Source organism: Hydra vulgaris, chromosome 15 (assembly GCF_038396675.1).
Source record: "Hydra vulgaris chromosome 15, alternate assembly HydraT2T_AEP".
NCBI lineage: Eukaryota > Metazoa > Cnidaria > Hydrozoa > Anthoathecata > Hydridae > Hydra > Hydra vulgaris.
Window position 1 is genome coordinate 15,213,045 of NC_088934.1, and position 24,421 is coordinate 15,237,465.

General features: G+C 26.3%; 1 protein-coding gene across 3 annotated transcripts in view; it reads left to right on the forward strand.

Annotated features, from left to right (window-relative positions):
* The window catches only part of LOC136092472 (E3 ubiquitin-protein ligase RNF31-like), a 123,962-nt gene that overhangs the window by 43,122 nt on the left and 56,419 nt on the right, over positions 1-24,421 (forward strand). For 2 of the 3 annotated variants that reach the window (XM_065820753.1, XM_065820755.1), the window contains 4 exons: positions 345-434; positions 13,199-13,268; positions 14,360-14,484; positions 14,666-14,866. In XM_065820753.1, the coding sequence (XP_065676825.1) occupies positions 345-434; positions 13,199-13,268; positions 14,360-14,484; positions 14,666-14,866 (486 nt within the window). The remainder of the gene's footprint in view (positions 1-344; positions 435-13,198; positions 13,269-14,359; positions 14,485-14,665; positions 14,867-24,421) is intronic. The other variant, XM_065820754.1, reaches the window with a different exon arrangement.

A 24,421-nucleotide genomic window follows, 5' to 3' on the forward strand; every position in this document is an offset into this window, starting at 1 on the left:
ACATAGATCTTCATGTAAAGATAAATTTCTGACATGATTTAAGTTATTTCAGGCATTAATCTCAAAAAGAAAATCAGAAGACTATAAATTTTTTTTGGGCCATTTTTGTCTTGTTTTGATGAATTGTTGCTATTAATATCTTGTCTAATGTCGATCTTTCAAATATAGTTTATGTTAAGTATTTTATCATGCTTTGTTTAATATATTATCTTGTAAAAACAGGTTTTGCTGTAAGTCTTCTCTAATGTGGTATCTTGTGAGCAGTAATATTAAATGTATATTAGGTAGTATTTAAGTTTACAATTTTTTTTTTTTTGCTTAAATTTGATTTCTTTTTCTTTCAGTGGAAAAATTTATCTAAGAAATACCCAGTAATGGATTCAAAATTAAAATGTGTTTTTGAGCTTCCTTCTGATGAAAATGCTACTGAAAAGGTATGGATTAAATCAATTCTATGTTTCAAAATATGTTTAAAAAATTTTTTAAACAAATAAATGTTGTAATATATGTCTAAAATAATAATTTAAATGTAATAAAGTACTTTGTTAGCATAAAATGCTAACAAAGTACTTTATTACATTTAAAGTGGAGTGAAATTTATTATAATCAAAAATGAAAAGTAAGTCATAAATTTATTAGAAGCTGAAGTGAAATTTTGAGTTAAAAGAATTGTCAGGGATGGCAAGTCCTAATATAGACTTTTTACCTAAACTGTGTCCTGGAGCTTCAATAATGGAAATTAACTTTTGTTGAGAGAAGTCAGAGTATTATAAGTCCTATAATCATTCTTCTTTTTAACCTAGCATTTGGAGTTGATTAAAATTACACTTGACTTAAGGTTCGAAAATGATTTTTCAAGATTTTTGTACCTATCTACATATGTTCTTTAAAATATACCTTTTTTTTCAGTATAAAGTTGAAAATTCATCAACAATTTTAGAATACCAAGACTTGATCATATTCTAGGTAAAAATAATTAATGACTCCAAAGTTTGGGTTTTTTCTGATTAGTAAAGTTTATGGAAAGCTTTAAATTGTCATCTTTTTTTTGTTGTTGTTGCAATTTTTAGGCTTTAAGCATTAAATTGCTTTATCATGTGAAATTTTTTTTTACAAGGAATGGGTATGTTTATGTATATTATTTTTCATCTCCAAGATATGTTTCAATACTTAAACCTTTTAACATATATTATCTGTTCAGCTGATTTGACTTTTTATGTGTTTATTGTATAAACTTATGTAGAAAAACTAGTATTTTAATACCACTAATATTTATTTAAATGTTTCAAGTTAACAACTGTTCTTATTCTGATTAGAGTGTATTTACATTGTGAACTCTATTTAGTGTAACATGATATATTAGAAATCTATCTACAAAAATCTATTAAAGAAGGTCAAAGTGGTAGATTCATGTTTACGATCAAGTTCTAATAAATACTAATCTCATATAAACACCTTCAAAAATAATTTATATATCAGCCCTTAGGATTAGAGGGCAATGCCATTCTAATGCTGACCAAAAATAGTTTAATTCTGAGGAATGGTATATATATACATAAATATAATTTATAAATATATATACATCCTTAGGAATTATGGTCAGCATCCCGCAATGTCGATTTAACAGTTGACCTTGGCAAAAAAATTGCTGCCCTCGTATATATATATTTATATATATATATATATATATATATATATATATATATATATATATATATATATATATATATATATATATATATATAAAGATCTACCACATTCTCGATAATTTTAAGTGTCTCTACAGCCGCCAGTTTGGATTTCGTTTAAAACATTTTACTTCCCATGCACTTATTAGCATTGCTGAAATGATTCGTGGTGCGATTGATAGTGTTTACTTTGCTTGTGGCGTCTTTATTGATCTCCAAAAAGCATTTAATACATTTGGCCATAAGGTTTTAATTGAAAAATTGTATCACTATGGTATACAGAGTATCACTAATGATTGGTTTTCATCCTATATTAACAATTGTACTCAGTTTGTCTCGATTAATGAGTTTCAATCCACAAGTACAGTTATTAAGCATGGTGTCCTACAGGGTTCTGTAACGATCTGCCTCACTCTATAAATAATTCGATTGTTCATCATTTCGTTGAGGACACTAATCTTCTATGCATAAATAAATCACTTGGGCAGCTTTGTAAAAAAGTTAGTTCAGATCTCCATCATTTGTGTCATTGGTTAAATAGTAACTGGTTACTATTTAATCAATACTTAGGGAAAGACGGTTAACCGTCGTTCCCTAAGTATTAATAAAACTGAGTTTATTATTTTTCACCTTCCAAAAAAAAAGATTGATAGTAATAATGTGAAAATTAAAATTAATGGTAACAGCTTTTTCCCATCTAAATATATAAAATACCTCAGGCTATTTCATGACAAAAATCTATCATGGTACTATCAACTAATTCAATAAAATGAAAAACTTTCACATGCCAACAGTATGCTGTCATTAATACGACACTATGTTCTCTAAAATGTTCTAACATCAATTTTTTATTCCTTGTTTTCCTCACATCTAAGTTATTGTAGCACTGCTTGGGGTCAAAAAGGTATTTTTCTATTGCATTGTATAAACAGTTTACACCGCGCTTCCTTAAGAATTATGACATTTTCTCCTTTACGATCTTATATCAAAAATAGGTTTTCTGAATTAAAAATTCTAAAATTTCAAGATCTTGTAAAGCTTTATAATTGTCTCTTTGTGTTTGATTTTCTTCAAAATAAACTACCAAATTCGTTCAATAATTTTTTTATTAAAACAAGTGACACACAAATATTACACTCGAAATACTGAAAATTTTAACTTGCACAATTCCTTTTTCAACACTATCAAATATGGCAAGCTCTCTATAAAACATCAATGTATTTTTCACTGGAACCAAATAATACCATTTATAAAATAAAAGGTTTTAACTAAATACCCTTTTATTACCAACATTCTTCTTCTCAATTGAAACCAAATTAAGATATTATTATTTGAGTATATATTTAATGAATATTAATTTTATCTTTTATTATTATTCCTTTTTTTATATAACTGTATTTACAAAACTATTATTACTTTTATTTTATACTATCTTTTTTAAGTCTACTAATATTACTGTTAATATTAATAGTATTAGTTTTATGGTTATTCTCCTAATTTTTGCAATTGTTGTTTATTTTAATAATTTCTGTCATGGTTTATTTTAATAATTTCTGTCATAAACTTTACTATAATTATCTTTACCATAGTTTTTATCATTAGTTATAATTTTTAGTAAAGTTATCATTTTTTTTTCCCTCTTTATTTCATTTTAAATTCTTTCTGTGTTTCATTTATAGTTTTTTTTTTTAGGTGTCACTCCATTGACTAGTTTTTAGCTATATGAGTGACACCTTACCTTATTTATGTGAGTTTATAAAGTATTTTTGTAAATTTTCATCTTTTATGACTAAATAAAATGGAATAATAATAATAATAATTGTTTATATTACAATAAATGTACATAATACTTCATAATAATAATTATATATAGACAGGCCTCGGCAGAAAGCAAGAGCTTTAGCTCTCACTCTCCTCACACTACTCTAAAATGGTTTAGGGTGCAATTTATGGCTCTTGCAAAAGTATAATTTTTTCACTCTAAAGTATAATTATTATTGTAACTAAAATAGAAAACACAAAGTCATTTAAAAAAAAGAACTATTTCCACAATAAACTGTAATGCTTTTTTAAAGGCATGGTTGTTGCAAAAAAATATCTTAAAAAGAAGTAATTTTTATTTGCATATTAAAAACACTTTTAAAAGTTTTGAAAAAAAATTTTAAGTTTTGCTGAAATATATATATACTAATAGAATATATAGAGTTATGTTTATTATAGGTTTTTATTTTTTAATGTGTGTTTAACAATGCCAATAATATGATATTTTTATTAACTTATTAAATGCTTAATATGATATTATTTTAAAAAGTTTTAAAACAGAAATGTCAAAACAATTTTTTTTTTTTAGCTTCTTTTTTTTTTTTTAATTTCTTCAAGTTTATACGTTTTTTTATTTGTAAATAAATTTAGTGAACTAAATTGAGAGAAATTAAGTATTTAGTTTCAATGGATAATAATTTATAGTTGTTAGGTCATTGCATATTAATTTGCGCACATTTTGCAAATGCGTACTAAATTGTTTTGAAGAAGTAAAAATTGATTAAATTCAATAAGCATCTTTGATGTATCTAATAACTTATTAACTGGAATAATAACTTATTAACTAGAATAAATATTATTTGGAAATGAAACTTCCTTATAAGACATATATCTCTTAAATTTGACGTTCATCATTAAAGACATGAATGTCAATGTTCATTTAAAAAAAAAAAAAACTGTTGTACCCAGGCTTGTAACAAGAATAAAACCAAATTTTGTATTTAATAAGTAATTTTTTAAATGAATAAACAGATAGCTCGTGCAAAAACCAAAAGCTCTTGTAAGAAACTGTTTAGAGGAGCAGCTCGCATGGCTTGCCATGTTTGTCTTAGGAGAGCTTTTCTCTGCTATCGCACTCATTTACTCCCGCTGAGGCCTATATATATATATATATATATATATATATATATATATATATATATATATATATATATATATATATATATTGATATTTGAGGCTGTTTTGTATTATAATAATAAAACAAAACTCATAGACGTAAAATAGTGCTCAATATTAAAAAGATACTTCAAATAGAGCTATATACATATATATAAACGAAGAAAAAAAAACTTTTTCTATGGTACTTTAAGTTTCATGCATATACGGCAATCATCAGCCATTGAATACAAATTCAAAAACAAAAAAAAACCGCTAAAATTACAAAATACTGTGTAGTGGGATCTTAACGTCGCTAAGAAAAAACAAAATATCAGCTAATCACCGGTGTCAAAAAAAGATAAGAGGAATTTATTCTTGTGTCTGCATTTTGAAATCAACTCATTTCGTTTATTTAACAAGTTATCACCTTTATATGTTAAAATAAGGAATTTTTCGTATAAACAAAGATTGCAAATTTTTGACGAAGTGTTATAAGGATTGCAACGTTTTACAATTTTCCACTTAATTAAGGGTGTAAACATTTTGACTTTTATGTCCCAAATTTCTTTAGACAATTCGGTATCATTTTTATATTTATTAATGTTAAAAAATTTTAGATGGTTAGCATACCGAAATTTAAATGGAGTTTCACATAAGCCAAAATATACTTTTTCTTTGTAGTCAGGTTCATTTGACGACACGGTTGCTTGATAAACGATGTTCTTCGACAAGCACTGATTGTTCATGGGACAGATGGATTTATTGACACAGTTGCATGTTTTTCCCTCATCTTTACCTTGGCTATATAATATCCTGTGATTGTGCGAATTAATGATCAATCACAGGATATTATATAGCCAAGGTAAAGATGAGGGAAAAACATGCAACTGTGTCAATAAATCCATCTGTCCCATGAACAATCAGTGCTTGTCGAAGAACATCGTTTATCAAGCAACCGTGTCGTCAAATGAACCTGACTACAAAGAAAAAGTATATTTTGGCTTATGTGAAACTCCATTTAAATTTCGGTATGCTAACCATCTAAAATTTTTTAACATTAATAAATATAAAAATGATACCGAATTGTCTAAAGAAATTTGGGACATAAAAGTCAAAATGTTTACACCCTTAATTAAGTGGAAAATTGTAAAACGTTGCAATCCTTATAACACTTCGTCAAAAATTTGCAATCTTTGTTTATACGAAAAATTCCTTATTTTAACATATAAAGGTGATAACTTGTTAAATAAACGAAATGAGTTGATTTCAAAATGCAGACACAAGAATAAATTCCTCTTATCTTTTTTTGACACCGGTGATTAGCTGATATTTTGTTTCTTCTTAGCGACGTTAAGATCCCACTACACAGTATTTTGTAATTTTAGCGGTTTTTTTTGTTTTTGAATTTGTATTCAATGGCTGATGATTGCCGTATAAGCATGAAACTTAAAGTACCATAGAAAAAGTTGTTTTTTCTTCGTTAATATATATGTATATATATATATATATATATATTTATATATATATATATATATATATCAATGCAACAAAAAATGTGTTTAATTGAGAAAACTGTTGCACTTATTTTTAAGTTGTTGTAGAATGCTATATCTCCATCCAGTTAGAACATTTGCGCCATCCATAGTTATGCCTGCCATAAGTGGCACTACATTTTTTCCATGTACTATTAGTTGATTATTACAGTTGTCCGGTTCCTCTTCACTTAAGAAACCTTCAAAACCGCATTTGTCGTTTTTTTATTTTTATAAGGATATTTCATCTTCTATATGTGCTGATTCCTCGCTTTCAGATTCATCTTTTAGACCTTTTACAGTGGTAGCTATTCCTAGAGGCTTCTGTGGAGGATCCCATTTTGTTTCAGCTTTTAAAAGTTTTAATATTAAGACTGTCAGTTGCATTGCATTAGGTCGAGTTGCATTGTCTATTGGCAGAAATCAAGTTTTGATATTTCCATTAATTGAACAGCGCAGGTAAATAACCATTTCCTCATATATATAGGCATCAGTATATTTGCCTACAATAATGCTAAAAAATTTAGCGGTGGATATGCATTTAAAAATCTACTCCTCCTTTTTTTTTTTGTGATATGTTCTCCCAATATTCACACCAATATTCGTTTTATCCAATCTTACTCATAATCGGACCTAACCATACATGTTTCAAAAAAAAGTTGCAAATGTATTTTTTTAACTTCTGACAAAGTGTGTATATATATATATATATATATACATAATTTAAATATATATATACACACACACATATATATAAATAAATAAATGTGTATATATATATATATATATATATGCTTATTTATACAGTTATATATAAGCATATATATATGTGTGTATATATAAGCATATATATATATATGTGTATATATATATATAGTGTGTATATATATATATACACACATATATATATATATTTTTTTGTTAATTCACCTCCCCAAGCCCCAGAAGGCCACAACAGATGAGGAGGCTACTTAATTGTGGTTATATCCCTCTCTCAACTCTATAACTGCAAAACATGAACCTTGACGAACAAGGTCGCTGCGCGGAGAAACAAGTTGAGCGTGGTACTACCAGGGATGTGGTGGGGATCAAACTCGGAACCTCTCGCTTATGAAGCGAGCGCTCTACCACTACACCACTACCGCATAAATATATATAAATAAATAAATGTATGTATATGTATATATATGCATATATATATATGTATATATAAGCATATATATATATATATATATATATATATATATATATATATATATATATATATATATATATATATATATATATATATATATATATATATATATATATATATATATATATATATATAGTCTTGGCCAGGAATGGTGTGCAATTGCACGCTGTAGCTGACCATGCTAATAATATTTTTTCTTTACAATTTGACTACGGCAGTTGTCTTAACAATTTAAATGCTATAAAAAAGTTGTTTTGTTACAATTAACTTTTAATCGTTGATCTTTTCTAAAATTTTAATTTTACGCGTAGGCTTTAAATAAGATAAAAAATTAATTATAGTGATTGTTTAAAATGTATTTTGTGTTAATTAACGAATAATGTTATATTTGAGTTTTTTCTATGTAGATAAATTTAAATATAATAATTTGTTTAAAACTATTTTTCAATGTATTTCTAAAAAATTTTTGCAAGTTAATTTTTTAAGTTACTTTAAATTATGAATAAGTTAAATTAAATTTTCTGTTGCAATGGAATGATTTTATTGCTTGATTTTTTTGTTTGTATTCTTACAAAGAATTGTTTAAAACTTTTTTTTACTTGACTAACTAATCAGATCATGAAATGAATCAAAGTAACTATTATACTATGGTATTTTTTTAAACAATTTTTAAACTTTTTTTTTGTGCAACTTTTTGGAAAAAGTAAATGTTTATGCCATTTAAAAATAATTTATTTAACACTTTTTAGTAATTTAAATAAAATTGGTTCATTCATTAAACAATCATTAGTAATTTGTAAATGCGTTTTGCATAACTTTAATAAAGTTTTAAAAGATAAATTTTTAATTAATTTATTTTAAATGCATATATATGTTTATATATATACTTATTTAAACGCGTATATATATATATATATATATATATATATATATATATATATATATATATGTGTGTGTGTGTATGAATATATATGTTTGTATATGTGTGTATATATATGTTTGTATATATATATATATATATATATATATATATATATATATATATGTGTGCGTGTATATATATATAAGTGTGTATATATATATGTGTGTGTATATATATGTGTGTGTGTGTATATATATATGTATATATATATGTGTGTATATATATATATGTGTGTATATATATATGTGTGTGTATATATATATGTGTGTGCGTGTATATATATATATATATATATATATATATATGTGTGTATATATATATATGTGTGTATATATATATGTGTGTGTATATATATGTGTGTGTGTGTATATATATATATATATATATATATATATATATATATATATATATATATATATATATATATATATATATATATATACCTACTAACATCTATTTAAACAAGATTAACTCAAATACATCAAATATATCAACTCAAATACTCCAAAACAACCAAAAATCAAAAAGTCCTTGTCTTATTTTAAACTGCCGTTTTTGGGGAAAATATCTGATTTAACTAATAAAAGATTGGATTCAATTGCCACTCTACAAATATTAAATTAGTATTTATCTCACTAAAAATTTCTAAATTTTTTTTTACTAAAAATCCTATACCTCTAGAGTTCTAATCATTCGTGGTCTATAAATTCGTATGCGCAGGATGTAACTCCTATTATATAGGTGAAACTACTCACTATCTCATGATGCAGATATCTAAACATTACAAGAGAGACAAAAAGTCTTATATCTATAAGCATCTCCATGCTAATGAAGATTGTTTCATTCAAATAAGGGATAAGTGTTCTTCTGTTTTAGATTCGACATCATTTCTGTTTAGTTAATATTTTCTACTCATATTGCTTATCTTTTTAGCCAATTCTTTTGTTATTTCCTATTTCTTTAGTTTGACATGATTGTATTTTTGTAATTTTATTATTATTAGTTTGTAAAAGATTAATTACATTTATTGTATTGTTTTTTTTTGTTTTTTTTTAAATACAAAAAATATATATTTAAAAAAAAAAAAGCAATACAAAATTTATTTATTCTTAGACAAACTATGAAATTCAGCTTTTTTCGCCTTTGCAAACAAATTCCAGGACTTGACTCCAAAAGTACTATTTACCTCAGCAACTTTTTTTAATTTGAATTAAAGTTTTGCATTTTTAATAAATTATTTTCTTATAATTTCGTGAAAAATGGTTTTTATTATGAAATATTATATTTGGTTTTAGAAATGATTTCTTTTATAGTTTTATTTTTTATTAGAATATCTCCCTCCTTTCTAAAAGTTATTTAATAACTTTTTTTTACCAACTCTATATTTGTTAATGGCTATAAATAGAAAAATGAAGTGCCTATCTCCAAACCATGTCTTATTGCGCATTGCAGATGGGCTTATTTTTGTAAATTGCCTACACACTTTTTTGTTGAAGCAGTTTATTAAAATACTCAAAAGCTCTCAGCAAAATCCCTCAGTTAATTTGCCCGATGTAGATTCTCCTCTATCAGCACCACCAATATAAAAAATTTTAAAGCTGCCAAATTCACTCCTCTGAGATTGAATAAATTGAAGCTCTAAGATATTATAAAGGTATTTTAAGGTATTTTCTCATCTCTCTTACATTTTCACTTCATATGAACTTTTGCTATACATTTTGAATCACGTCTTCTGGACAAAGGGTTATATTTGCAAAATAAGATGTCCACAAGTTTGTCTAATTTTAAATCAAATATTTCTTTTTCAGCTTTTTTTCCACATCTAATACTAACATCAACAACTGACTTCATAAACACTTAAGTTTTTTATGTATTGTTTTTTTTCATGAATTACAACAGGATATGTAAAAAGTACATTTGCTTTCAACCATTGACCAAGTAAAGTGGCTAATATCAGTTACCAGCTGATCTGCAGTATAGTTCCTTATATTTTTCTCACTATTTTCTCTTAGAAATATACCATATTTTAGCATATTTTTTTTTTTTTTGTTATTTCACCTCCCCAAGGCCTAGAAGGCCACTACAGATGAGGAGGCTACTTAATTGTGGTTATAACCCTCTCTCAACTCTATAACTCCGAAACACGAACCTTGACGAACAAGGCCGCTGCGCGGAGAAACAAGTTGAGCGCGGTACTACCAGGGACGTGGTGGGGATCGAACTCGGAACCTCTTGCTTATGAAGCGAGCGCTCTACCACTACACCACTACCGCATATCTCTAGCTGTTGGTTTTTTTTTCATTCTCTACAAGTTTGGTCATTTTAATTGATAATTTCTTGTTCATTTTAACATTTTTAATGAACAAAATATATGTTTACTGGCACTTTTCTTTTGATCCAACCATAAAAAATAAACACTAAAAAAAATGGCTAGTAGCCATTTTTTTTGTTTCAAAAGTAATAATTACTTTTGTAAGAAAAAAATGGCTACTAGTGGATTATTGTTAATAACCAAAACAAGAGAAATTAAAATCAAAATTTGCCAAGCTAGCACTAAAATAAAGTCATTTTTGAAAGTATCACTGTTTGAAAAAAGTGATAAAGTTATGTTTTTTCACTACTCTTTTTTCTTAATTTGAAATAATATATTTTATCTAAGATATCGACAAACCCTATTGGTTTAAAAAATATAATAAGCAATATATATAAGTTTTTCTTATCAGAAATAATTTTTAATTGGAGCTTAAAATTTTTTAATTCACCATAAGGCACTAAGGCCACTACAGTCGAGTAGGCTGCTTTAGTTGTGGTTACAATAATCTCTCAACTTTATAACTCCGAAACATGAACCTTGACAAACTAGGCCGCTGTGCAGAGAAACAAGTTAAGCGTGGTACTACCAGGGATGTGGTGAGGATCAAACTCATAACTTCTCACTTATGAAGCGAGCACTCTACCACTGCACCAATACCATATTTGGCAGTCATTTTGATTTTACTATAGTTTTCATTTTAGGTGCTACAGTTCAACTATACATGTGAGTAAACGTTTCAGTGAAGATGTAATTAAGTTCAGCGTTAGCACCAGTTTTGTTTTGAAGATGAGGAATCAGAATACAATATTTGTTTTCAATAGTGTTTATGAATTAATAAAATTAAATATTAAAGTATTATAGTATTAAATTTAAACAATTGTGTTTATGTTTATAAGTAAAGTTGTGGTTAGCAATCACCCTCAATAAAAAATATGATTGTAGTTAGCAGTCATCCTCAATAAAAAGTATGGTTGTGGTTAGCAATCACTCTCGGCAGATATATTGTTTATCAGAATATGCATAAACAGAGATAAAAACCATATTTTTACAAAGTATTTTTTTATTATTGGTAATCAGTTTTTTCAGTTTTTAAATTAGATCAGGTAAGTAGTTATTTGTCTTTTTAACTGCCATATGGTATTTAAGAAAATTAAAACTGCAAGTCTTTTTCTTTAAAACAATAACTTATAGTTTTCTAGAGTTTAATTCAAGATGGTTACTTTAGTTGGTTTATGGTTAAAAACTTATAACTAACTTTTTAATTTTTGAACAATTATTTTATGAGAAATTTAAATGTTTTTTTGTTTGTTTGTTTATTCGCATTTTAAGTTATATTTATATAACTTTAATTGCAAAAAAATAGAAATTTCCCAGTAGGTAGTTTGTTTATTAAACTTAGTGGCTTACAAAGTAAGATATGTTTGATCATTCTTTGTTTGCAAATCAGCACAGTTATCACAAGCTTTGTATTGTGCAAGAAGGTTTGCACACTATAAAGCGAGCACTTTAGGTGCTTATGCCTTATTCTGTTTTAATAATCTCTTATCGAGATTAATAAAGTAGAATTAATAAATTTGGTTAATTATCATGCTTATTGAAATATACAATTCCATAAAAGCACTTTTTTAATAATGTAAAATTTTATTGTTTTTGATCAATATAATTATTTGGTTAGTCTAGAATTTAAATGATTTTTTTTTTTTCTTTTTATTTATTAAATGCTTTTTTTAAATCTTTTTTCTCTCTATTATTTATTTTTAGTATGAATTTAATTATAGTATTTATTTTCAAGTTTTGTTTAATGTTTCTGAAATGAAATGTTAAAGTTGGTTGCAATAGTTGCGATGTAGAACTATAAAAATTAAATTTATCATAATATTTTTTGCTTATAGGCTTTAGTTTATAATTTGTTCAGTCTTTCTGAGAAGTGTGTGCAGTTGCACTCAATTTCTGACCACGCATATAACATTTAGTTTTGACAACTTGGCCGCTGCGCTTTGTTTTGATAATTTGTGCATTTAAAATTATGCTGAAAGAACCAAATTAAAATAACAAGAAAATAATATAAAAAAATAAGAAAATGAAAAAAAAAAACCTGAAAAAATAAAAGCATATAATTTAGTAGTTTTTTAAAGTAAAAGTGTTTTACTTTATAGATCAAAATTTTCAAAGTATTTAATTGAAACTTAATTATAAGCGAAATTTAAAATAGTTTTTACTTAGTATGCCTTTCCAGGAATAAATTGGTTGGCATTAGGTATAGGGCATGCTGTTTTATGACCAAATTCAATGACATGTGACATGAATTACACACGATAATTAAAAAAATGGTGTGCAAATGCGGTTCTTTTTATATTTGTAGTGTAATATTTTTACTGTTTTTGTTTTCTCATTTTAAGAGCGCTTGTTTTTTTCAGTAACAATATTTAATTCAAGTCAAGGAGTGAAACAGATTCTATGTCCAAAAAATTTTCAGTAAAGAATTTTATCATGCGAGGTCAGAAAAGGTGTGATATCACGGACATCTCTTTAAAAACACTGATTTTCTAAGAGGTTTAAAAGTTAAAAATACACTCAAACATAAACACATTGTCTAATTTAAATAATTTTTTTTTTTTAATGGTTAGGTTTTATATCTCAAGTCAAAGTTTTCAGTTGCTGAACTTGAAATTCATAATGTTTTATTTATCTGTGAAGGTTTTATTTTGTTTTTTGCATTTCTTTATTTTACTATATATTTTACTATATATTAAATTAAAATTTTTATTTTTGTTTTTTTATGTTTATTTGCTTTTAAACACTGGTTTTAACCAAGGGCGTTCCTTTTTTGGTTTTTCAAGAACATTCAGAACTAGAATTAGTTTGTGGCATGTTTTGAAATAACTACTAAACAAAAAACTAAACCATTTTTATTTTTTATTTTTAAGTTTTTGATGTGATCAATTGTTGTTGATCCTAATGCTGTTTTAAATCCTTTTCATTAGAACAAATAATTTTTATTTTCCCTGTGTGTTTTGAATTCTTTTAGTTTTTAGTTCTTGTTCTTATTTGTTTTTCTTTTTCTGTTTTGAACACAATATTCTGATAATATAATTAGCAGTTTGTTTTGATCTGATAATAAGAATAACAACTGAAAAATATTATGAAAATATAATTATATTAGCTGCCATGTTCCAGTTGTGACTGGAATTAAAATATGGCGTAGCATTACCTTGTATGGACATGTAGTCCTGTAAAATATGGTGTATCATTACCTTATATGGGCTCATGTAATCATGGTCTTTATGTTGATGTTGTTTCATTTTTCGGCAAGGAGATTAAGTGTGTTTTAAATATTATTGAAACTGCAATCAACCTTAACTTGATTTTTTAATTTTTAACCTTTTGAATTAAATGTTTTTTTTTTTTTTTGTGAATAAAATCTTATAAAAAAATTTTTTAATAACATTTTATTCACAAAAAAATCTATTACCCTATAACACATGTAACACTTTTAACATATAATTATCAGAGCCGAATCACAATAAAAATTTATGGATAATAAAACTACATTTGAGACACAATAAGGTGACTTATATTAAAAGTTAGGTTAATGTAAAGTATTCTCAGAATGCTTTTCAGGTACACTTATTTACATCACATTCAAGCCTTTCAGATTCTCTGAAATCTTTAAAAGTTATTTTATTTATTATTTTATAGGTATTGTTTACAATATTTACTTAAATTTTTAAAAATACAAATAGTTACTTGAATATTTAAAAATGCAATCATTTAAAAGTTTTGTTTAGGTGAACTAATGAGAGCTGAAAAACTTCTTGAAAAAAACTGCAATGAAATCAAAGTAAGGGAATGGTTGAAGATAATGCCAAAAACATTTTTTGAAGATCTAGCAGATCCTTATATTCAAGATAATGTCTCATTTTTTTGTTTTCAATATATATTTTTACGAGTTATTGTGTGTGTGTGCGTGTGTGTGTATATTTATTTACATATACATATATATGTGTGTATTTTATTATACAGATGAACATGTTATTTGTTTTTACTGAAAATAAGTTGTTTTTTTTTTTGTTTTATTTTTTTTAATTTTCCAGGTAAAATGTCGAATGATTCTTACAAAATATCCAAACACTAGTTGGGGTAGAGCTGAAATGTGTTTAAAGTTAATAAATCTTAATAAATATGATGTGGAAGACTGCCTAGAGGCTGTCAAAAGCAATCTTTTCTATAATGATTGTATACGATTTTTGGAATGTGATTGTTGCATGTGTTTTAATATTTATCCCAGGCACAAGGTTTATTTTATTTTAATTGTTACAATTTATTTTAATTTGCTATTTAATTTAAAATTTTAAAATTAGTTTCTATTTATTACAATTGGATTAATTATTTAGTGATAAGACTATGTAACAAATTTGTGTTTTGTTTTTTAATTGGGTTAAAGTGTGTTAGTTCCATTTGCCAAACAAATAAAAAAATATCTGCTCTTCCACTAAAACATTAGTTCTGTATTTCTTTGACAAAAAAAATACCAGGTGACTCTAAATAAATTTTAGTTTGTGTTGTTAGTAAAGCTCACTAATAGCACATCAGATTGTATTTTCCAACAAATATGATTGGTACTTGTTGGCAAATACAGAAAAAAAAGTCCAACAGAGAAGATAAGAAATTCAAATTTATCCTTATTGTATAAAAGTCCCTCATCCTTCTTGTATAAAATTTGTCCTCAATGGATAGCACTCTTCTTTATATCCTGTAACTTTAGGGGTTCCTTAAAGTTCTATTCTTTGTCCTATACTCTTTTCAATTTACATTAACGATCTTCCGGAATTACTCTCATTTAAGGTGGCATTGTTTGATGATGATACTACCATTTATTTTTGTCTTGATAAGAAACCATCACTCTCTGATTGCTTGGATGGGGGCATTTGAGCTTGAAAAAGATCTCACTTCTGCTAAAGCATAGGGCTCTCAGTGGCTGATGAACTTTAACTCAGATAAAACTTTTTTTCAGCTAATCGTTATCACAATAATTTTCCTATATTTATAAATAGTAACGTGCTTGATGAGTCATCTACCCTTTATCTTCTAGGATTAACTCTTACTTCCAATCTTTTTTGGAAATCATATATCAAGTGCTCCAAAAATTCTTATTTATCTAGTTTTTTTCCTGAAATGTCAGTTCTTTGGAATTCGCTTCTTTCATCTTGTTTTCCTGATTCATATAATTTGCAACCTTTTAAGTTGTCTGTTAATCGTTATCTTGCTATATAAACTTCATCTTTTCTTTTTCAGTAACTTCCTTGTTGGAAGTTAAGATGTTGAAAAAAAAAGAAAAACTAGAAAGACACTAACGATCTAATCAGAGACCTAGGTCTTACCAAGTTGAATTCTGAGCTTTTGATATCAAGGTTCAAACATTGTAGAAAGCGCCACCAAACATCTTCCGACAAACAACTAAGAAAGATAAGCTCAGTAAGGATGACCACAGAACAAAAATAGCTGGTCTTTTTGTGGCTTATGGTACCATATGTAACCCTAATGAATTGTGCCTGTTTATAGAAAGTTCGTCCTGATGTTTCAAATTTATATTGCTTTACAATAGAACAACTACCAGTTGATTCTAATGGCTCATTCGGTACATCTTAAAAAGGGCTACATCTTTATCAAGATGATGCCGACTGCTTTGAATTATAATTACTTGAGATTGAGTCTTTTTCTTAATGAGTCTTTAAGGTGGTTTCACAAAATTTCATTGTTTCTTTTGCTTTTGGACAGCCATGACACTAAGGTGCACTATCGCAGAATAGATTTGGCCTCAACAGACAGAGTTCTCTGTTGGCAAGAGCAATGTGAGGAAGATTTTGTTGCTGTTGTTAGTTTCCTGAGAAATCACTTGGGTGAAAACCATGTGGAGTTAATTCAAATGCTCATGAAGAAATATACCAAAATGGGGTGCAAAATGTCACTAGAAGTCCATATCCTTGAGGTTCATCTAAAAAGTTCAAGAAGAACATATAAGCTTACTAAAAGGAGCAAGATGACCATTTTCATACATATTTGATTTTGAACATCATTATCAAATACAGTAATGAAAAGATGATCGGAGACTACATTTGAGGACAACTTTGTGAAAGTGATTTACACTCACAATTCTAGGAAATCTAAGTTTTCTTGTTCTGTCTCAATGTAACAAATTTTCTTTGTGTTGTGGTCATAAAATCAAAGTTTGTGTAAAATGTAGACTTTTTTCTCAGTCATTTCTATAGAAGCATTTTTTAAAAAAAAGCTCTTACAATCTTATCACAGAGCACCCTAGAAATAGCATTTAACCATGAAGTTCATACCTCCATCCTTACCAATGTTGCATATATGGCCAGCATTGAAACACAGACCAGGAAGCAAGAGTTCAAGCCACTTCATCACGGCTGCTTATTGAATTTTAAGCCTTATATGATTGAAATATGAAATTTTGAATTCAAGTTCAATAATTGTGTTACTTATTATGTTATGTTATTTGTTTTTACTTTTTAGCTTAAACTTAATTTAGTAACATAAAATAATAACATAATAGTTATTTGAATTTTTTTATCATTGAATTGAATTTTTTTATCATTTTTTTAATCGTTTTTTTATATTGAAATTGAATTTTTTTATCAAGTTTTTTTTATAAATTAAATTTTTTTAATTTTCTTTTTATATTACTTGATACTAAAATAGACTACAAATAGACTCTTGAACTTTGACCTTTTTTACTAAATTGACCCTAAATTACATCTTGTACTAATATTACATATTAAATTTTGTATTAAAAATTAACCCTATTTTATTAAATGTTATTTTGAAAATCCATAAAACAGAGAGTCTTAAATGTATATATCTTTAAAACAAATGTATTTATAAAATAGAATTATACATAATTAAATATTTAATAAAACAAAAAAAGCAAATAAAACACAACATTTGTCAATTTTCTTAGAAAACAATTAACTTAGAAAACAGCACAACTTTTGTAATGAACATACTTTTCAAAATCAATTATAATAGCTGCCATCTACAGGACTGTAGATGGCAGCTGTTTTTTTTAAATTATTAATTAAAAAAAAAATGAAAGCATCTCAAATAATATAGGTTTAAAAAAGTTATTCTATTATAAAAACATTTTGGCAACAAGATCAATGAAACTACCTAAAATCAATTTTAACGATAGACACTAAGGGAAAGGTAAGCCAAACTGTCTATCAACGCAAAACATTACAACAAATTACATTATGACAATTGCGAAGAGTGTTAGCAAATAGTATAACATATTTTTATAATCACGTTACATTATACAAAATAATAACATACATGTGTTTTCTATATAATTGCGACAACAGAAATTAGATATACAACAGTAACACCTCTGTCAAACTATCCACCTGCTGTCACACCTCTGCTAAGTATACCGCTTGGCTTGGAGGTAATATGAAAAAATGAAACATGATTTCTAACTAGTGTTGCATGTTCAGGGTTGTGCATCAAATAAATACGCCAACCAGCATCACCTCTTGGAAAAAAAAGTTTATAAACCATAGGGTCTAATTTGGCTGACATACTCAATATAATTTTTAGAGGATGACTTCTTGGGTTAACAAAAGTTTCTTTGGAAACAGGTGGAGCATCTTCACCAACTTCACCATCTTCACCAACAAATACAACTGCAACTTCATTACATGAAGGCAGATTATAACGACATCTATCTGCCCTTTAAGTAAAGACATTTTTACAACTGAGACTGCTTTATAGCTGCTTTATGAATTTCTTCATTTTCTAATTCAGTCATGTTTTAAATGCAAAAGCAAATGGGTTTACTTCACTAACTATAGTTTAAAAATGAAACATTAAATCATATAAACAAAGATCATTGCCACGTTGTTGCATTACAAAATTTACTGCTGCGGAATATCTTGATCTGGTCTAAAATTACCTACATAATTAAAACTTGACCACATATTCTAAAAACTGGTGGCTCATGATTTCTAGGTTAAATCACATTAGCTGTAAAAAAATCAAAAGAATGACATGCATTATAATTTTCTAATATATTTAAAAAAATTCATATTGGAATTATGATCTATATAACTCCCTGTAAATAGATCATGTAAAGTTTGCGGAAGTGGTGAAAGTGGAGGCGAAACTACCTTTCTGCTATTAGCATTTACACTAATAACTTCTTTAAGTCCAAATATATCCATTTCCATTTCAATACTGTATAACTACTGTATATAACAAATAAACCTAAATTATCTTGTGATTTTTTTATGTAAAATTTTTAACTACTACTCCAAAGTGAAGAAAAGAAAAAAATAAGTAACTTTAATAAACAACTGTTATTTAATCAATCCATCATATATATTATGAAAAATAATTTCAAATAGTAATTCTACTAATCTTAAGTAAACACCAAAAATATAGATCTTTATATATATAACTAGTAATAATTATAAGAATAGTAATTATAATAATAAAAATAATATTTATAGTAATAAACATAAGGACCACAATAATAATAAAAATAACAACAACAATAATAATTGTAATTGTACTTATAATAACAATAATAATCAAAATAATAAATCACTTGTTTTTCATAAACACAATAGATAAATATACAAATAAGTTAGCTACAAACAGTTGACTGATAAAACGTAACAACTAACAAGTACATAAAATAGTTATTTAAATTGAAAGTAATAAAATATGAATAATAGTAGTAATGTTAAAAATAATAACAATTGTGGTAATAAATATTTAAAATTAACATAAAATAAATAAACATTTAAAATTAACACAAAATAATACTATAACAAAAAACATAACAAAAATACAATAAAAATTAAAGATAAAATAAAGAAAAACAAAAAAAGCATTAAAAAAATAAGAAAGTTTAATATTGTTACATGCATACACAAACATAAATATAAAGATATATACACATACTTACCCACAGGCATAGATAAACACATATTTGCACATAAATAATATTTATGTGCAAATATGTATGTATTTATTAAATATATTTGATAAATATGTGTGTATTTAATACATATATGTAATACACACGCACACGTTCATACACTCTAACAACATAAAATTAAAAAAAAAAAATACATACTAATGCAAACAATGCACTAAAACATATAACACTATGATCTATACACTACAATGCCCAATGAGCAATACACAAGAAAAAACAAAAAACAACAACAACAACAAAAAACAAACGTCCCTCAAAAATAATAAAATTTAAAAATTATTCTTTTTCCTTTCTTCAAAAACAGAGCAATTTTTATATTTAATTTTAGTTCTTTTTTAATTACTTTTCTATTTTCAAATATTTTTTTCTTTTAACTTTGGTTTTTTGTCTTTTATTTTTATTTTCTTAAAAAAAATTTTTCTTTCAAAAATTTAAAAAAAAGTAAAACTACAGAAAATCACAAGAGACTAATTTAAATTATATTTATACTCTGTATATATAATAGTAGCTATTCTTTAGTTAAAAACAACGATATGTTTTTAACATACTCTTAGTTGCTTGATAAACGGGAGGGGATGTTTAAATATACCCTCCTTCCCCTATTTCTGTTTATTCCCACCACTTCTTGTATTAAACACCCAAGAGGATACCCAAGATAAAAAGAATAAATAATACTAATCAATCAAAATCAAAAAAATTTAAGTTCTAATAACAAAGAGGTAACATATATATAAATATATATATATATATATATATATATATATATATATATATATATATATATACATATATTTATATTTATATATATATACATATATATATATATATATATATATATATATATATATATATATATATATATATATATATATATATATATATATATATATATATATATATATATATATATATATATATATATATATATATATATATATATAGAACTCTTAAATGTTGTCTGAAAGTTTTTTCCGTATTTTGTTGACAAAAAGTAAAAATTAAAATGCAAGACCGGAATTTTTTTTTTATTAATTAATAGACTGCCTGCCCCAACCAAACCCTCAGTCGGTGTAGCAGCACTCCCTTGCGAGTCAGGCTATTTGTCAGTCGATATAGCAGCACTCCGTTGCGAGTCAGGCTATTTGTCAATCGATGTGGCAGCACTTTGTTTTGAGTCAGGCTATAAGATAGTCGATGTAGCAACACTCTGCGCATGATTTACAGTAAAAAAAATAAAAATAAAAACATTTTATTAAAAAAAATAAAAATAAAAACATTGTTTATATTGTTAAAAACATTCAGAATGTTTTAAAAACATTCTGGTCAATTAAATTTGCGTTTTTGCGTTTTATGATTAATTTGTCATTAAATTAATGGTTTTGACTTTCGTCCAACACGCAAATGTTGGACAAAAGTCAAAAGTAATTAAAAATGACGTATGTGTTGGCGTAAGAATCATTTTTTTCCGTGCTTCCCAAATGCAACAATCTATATATATATATATATATATATATATATATATATATATATATATATATATATATATATATATATATATATATTGTTGTTTTGATTATGTAATAATAATCAATTTTTTCGATTTGAGAGTGATCAATATAAAGTGAAATAATCACAAAATAGATCAATAAATAAATAAGAGTAAGATGAAAAAAAACAACTTTTTTACGGTACTTAAAGTTTCATGCCGTTTGCGGCACTCATCAGCCATATATTTAAATCAAGAAAAAACCGTTCAAAAATACGATTAAAAAACCGTTACAAAATTTAAAAAAAACAATGGAATGAGTTCTGACGTCAAATAATAATAATAGTAATAATAATAACAATAATAATAATAAATATAATGATAATATGGAAAAACATCTTTTTTAATCACCAGTGTCATATTGGGAAAGAAGGAATCTGTTTCTATGTCTACACTTAGAAACAATCTCACTCCTTTTATTCAATAAATTAGTATTTTTATAATATAGAATTTCATATTTTTCGGTGAGGCATAATTTGCAAGATTTGGATGTTGGATTATATGCTTTACATCGCCTGAGAATTTTCCACTTAACTATAGGGACTAAATTAGCTTCTTTTAACTTCCATACATGTTTTGAGAGTTCAGTATCATTTTTGTATTTAGAGATGTTAAATGATTTAACGTGATTAGCGTATCTTAATTTAAAAGGAGTCTCACTTATCCCAATGTAGGATTTTTCATTAGAAGATGAATCAAGATTATCTGTTGTTACAGTTGCTTGATATACAATGTTGCTTCTTAAACATTTATTAAACAACGGACAGAGATTTTTATTATAGCAGTTACAGTCCTGTTGATTAAGGTTTGTATTGTTGCATAAAATGTATTTGTTGTGCGATAATAGATTTTACACTTGGCATACAACTGTAGCTAACTTTGGCTGTGTTCCTGTTAAAGATTTTATGCAGTTTATTATTATTAGGAAAATGTTTGTCAATAAGTTTCAAGAAATATTTTCCCACGTTGGTGCTAACGTTTTTACTAAATGGAGGGTTAAACCAAATGATGTTGCGGGCTCTGTTCCGTTTTGGACTTGATATTTTTATAGGATTATATATTAGACTACATTTATAACCAGACTTTAATAAAGCTTCATTATATAGAGGAATAGTATTTTGAAATATTTCTTTGTTAGATGAATTTGTAGACAATCTAAGTTCAATCGAACGTGGTATTTGTTTTAATATACTCGGCGGGTGATTTGAATCAGCATGGATGTAATTTAATGTATTATCAGGTTTGAAATAAGGTTTAAAAGTGCAGTCACTAAGATTTAGAGTCACGTCAAGGTAGTTAACAATTTTCATGTTGCATTGTATAGAAATCCGTAAGCCATTGCATTTAAATATTTCGACAATATGCTTTTTTATTTTTTCCATTTGAGGGCCGCTTTTATTACTAAAAATTGCCAAGCCATTGTCACGGTATAAACCAACCTCAAGCTTGCTATAAAATTTTGAAATTTGAAAAAGAAGAAATATTCCTACCAGCTCACAAACCTCTGCACCATCGAACGCTCCCATGAAAACATCAAATAAACCACTTGATTGCTTTATCCAAACTTGATCATTATTAAAAAGCAAAGACATTCTTGCATGAAAAATTAGTGATATATTTTCGTTATTTAACGTTAGGTGTTGCTTCGCAAAATTGATAGAGTTTTTAAGAAGTGTTTCACTGATAGAAGGGTAGAAGTCGATAATATCGAAAACTAAAAATTTATAAAGGTGTTTATCTTTTATGGCCTTAAACCAATCGATAACATTTCGAGTGTTTTTCCATTGATTTAATTGTAATATATTTCTTAGGTCTGTATTAATTTTAGAAAGAATATCTTTACTAATTCTACCAACCTCGTTTTTAGCAGGATTCAATAAACGGACAGTCGGATTGTTTTCAAAATTATCTTTATGGTCTTTTAAAGTGATAAAACAATCGGAAGATGTGTTAATGTCAATTTTATTGAAAACTTCATGATTTTTCAAAAGACGTTTACCTTCTAAGTTTACTTTATTTATTATGTTTGAGTTAGATAATTTGTAGTTTGAAGTGATGGCATTTCTTAACAAGTTCTTAATCGTTCTTAGATAAATTGTAAAGATTGGTCGTTTTATCAGCATACGTATAAGTTAAGTTAGATTTTCGAATACTGTTTATATCTTTTTTTAATTTATTTTGAAAACTGCTGTGCACCTTTCGAAACTTAATGTGTTTTACAAGATCAATGAGTTCATTCACAAAAGCTATCATTTCTGTAATTTGTTTTGGATGATTAGATGTTTTTAATCCGTAGTTATAATAAAAATTGCTCTTACTATTTGAACTCTTGTTTAAAAAGAAAAACGCTTTCCATCGCATTCTTTTCATTAATGTTTCAGTTTTATCCAATAACTGTATTTTGAAGTCTTTAATGGATGGTATCGGAATGTTCTTGACTGAATATCCAAAGTTTATTTATTTTTTTTCAAATTTCTTTTTCAAATTTCAAAATTTTATAACAAGCTTGAGGTTGGTTTATACCGTGACAATGGCTTGGCAGTTTTTAGTAATAAAAGCGGCCCTCAAATGGAAAAAATAAAAAAGCATATTGTCGAAATATTTAAATGCAATGGCTTACGGATTTCTATACAATGCAACATGAAAATTGTTAACTACCTTGACGTGACTCTAAATCTTAGTGACTGCACTTTTAAACCTTATTTCAAACCTGATAATACATTAAATTACATCCATGCTGATTCAAATCACCCGCCGAGTATATTAAAACAAATACCACGTTCGATTCTATCTATTATCGCACAACAAATACATTTTATGCAACAATACAAACCTTAATCAACAGGACTGTAACTGCTATAATAAAAATCTCTGTCCGTTGTTTAATAAATGTTTAACAAGCAACATTGTATATCAAGCAACTGTAACAACAGATAATCTTGATTCATCTTCTAATGAAAAATCCTACATTGGGATAAGTGAGACTCCTTTTAAATTAAGATACGCTAATCACGTTAAATCATTTAACATCTCTAAATACAAAAATGATACTGAACTCTCAAAACATGTATGGAAGTTAAAAGAAGCTAATTTAGTCCCTATAGTTAAGTGGAAAATTCTCAGGCGATGTAAAGCATATAATCCAACATCCAAATCTTGCAAATTATGCCTCACCGAAAAATATGAAATTCTATATTATAAAAATACTAATTTATTGAATAAAAGGAGTGAGATTGTTTCTAAGTGTAGACATAGAAACAGATTCCTTCTTTCCCAATATGACAC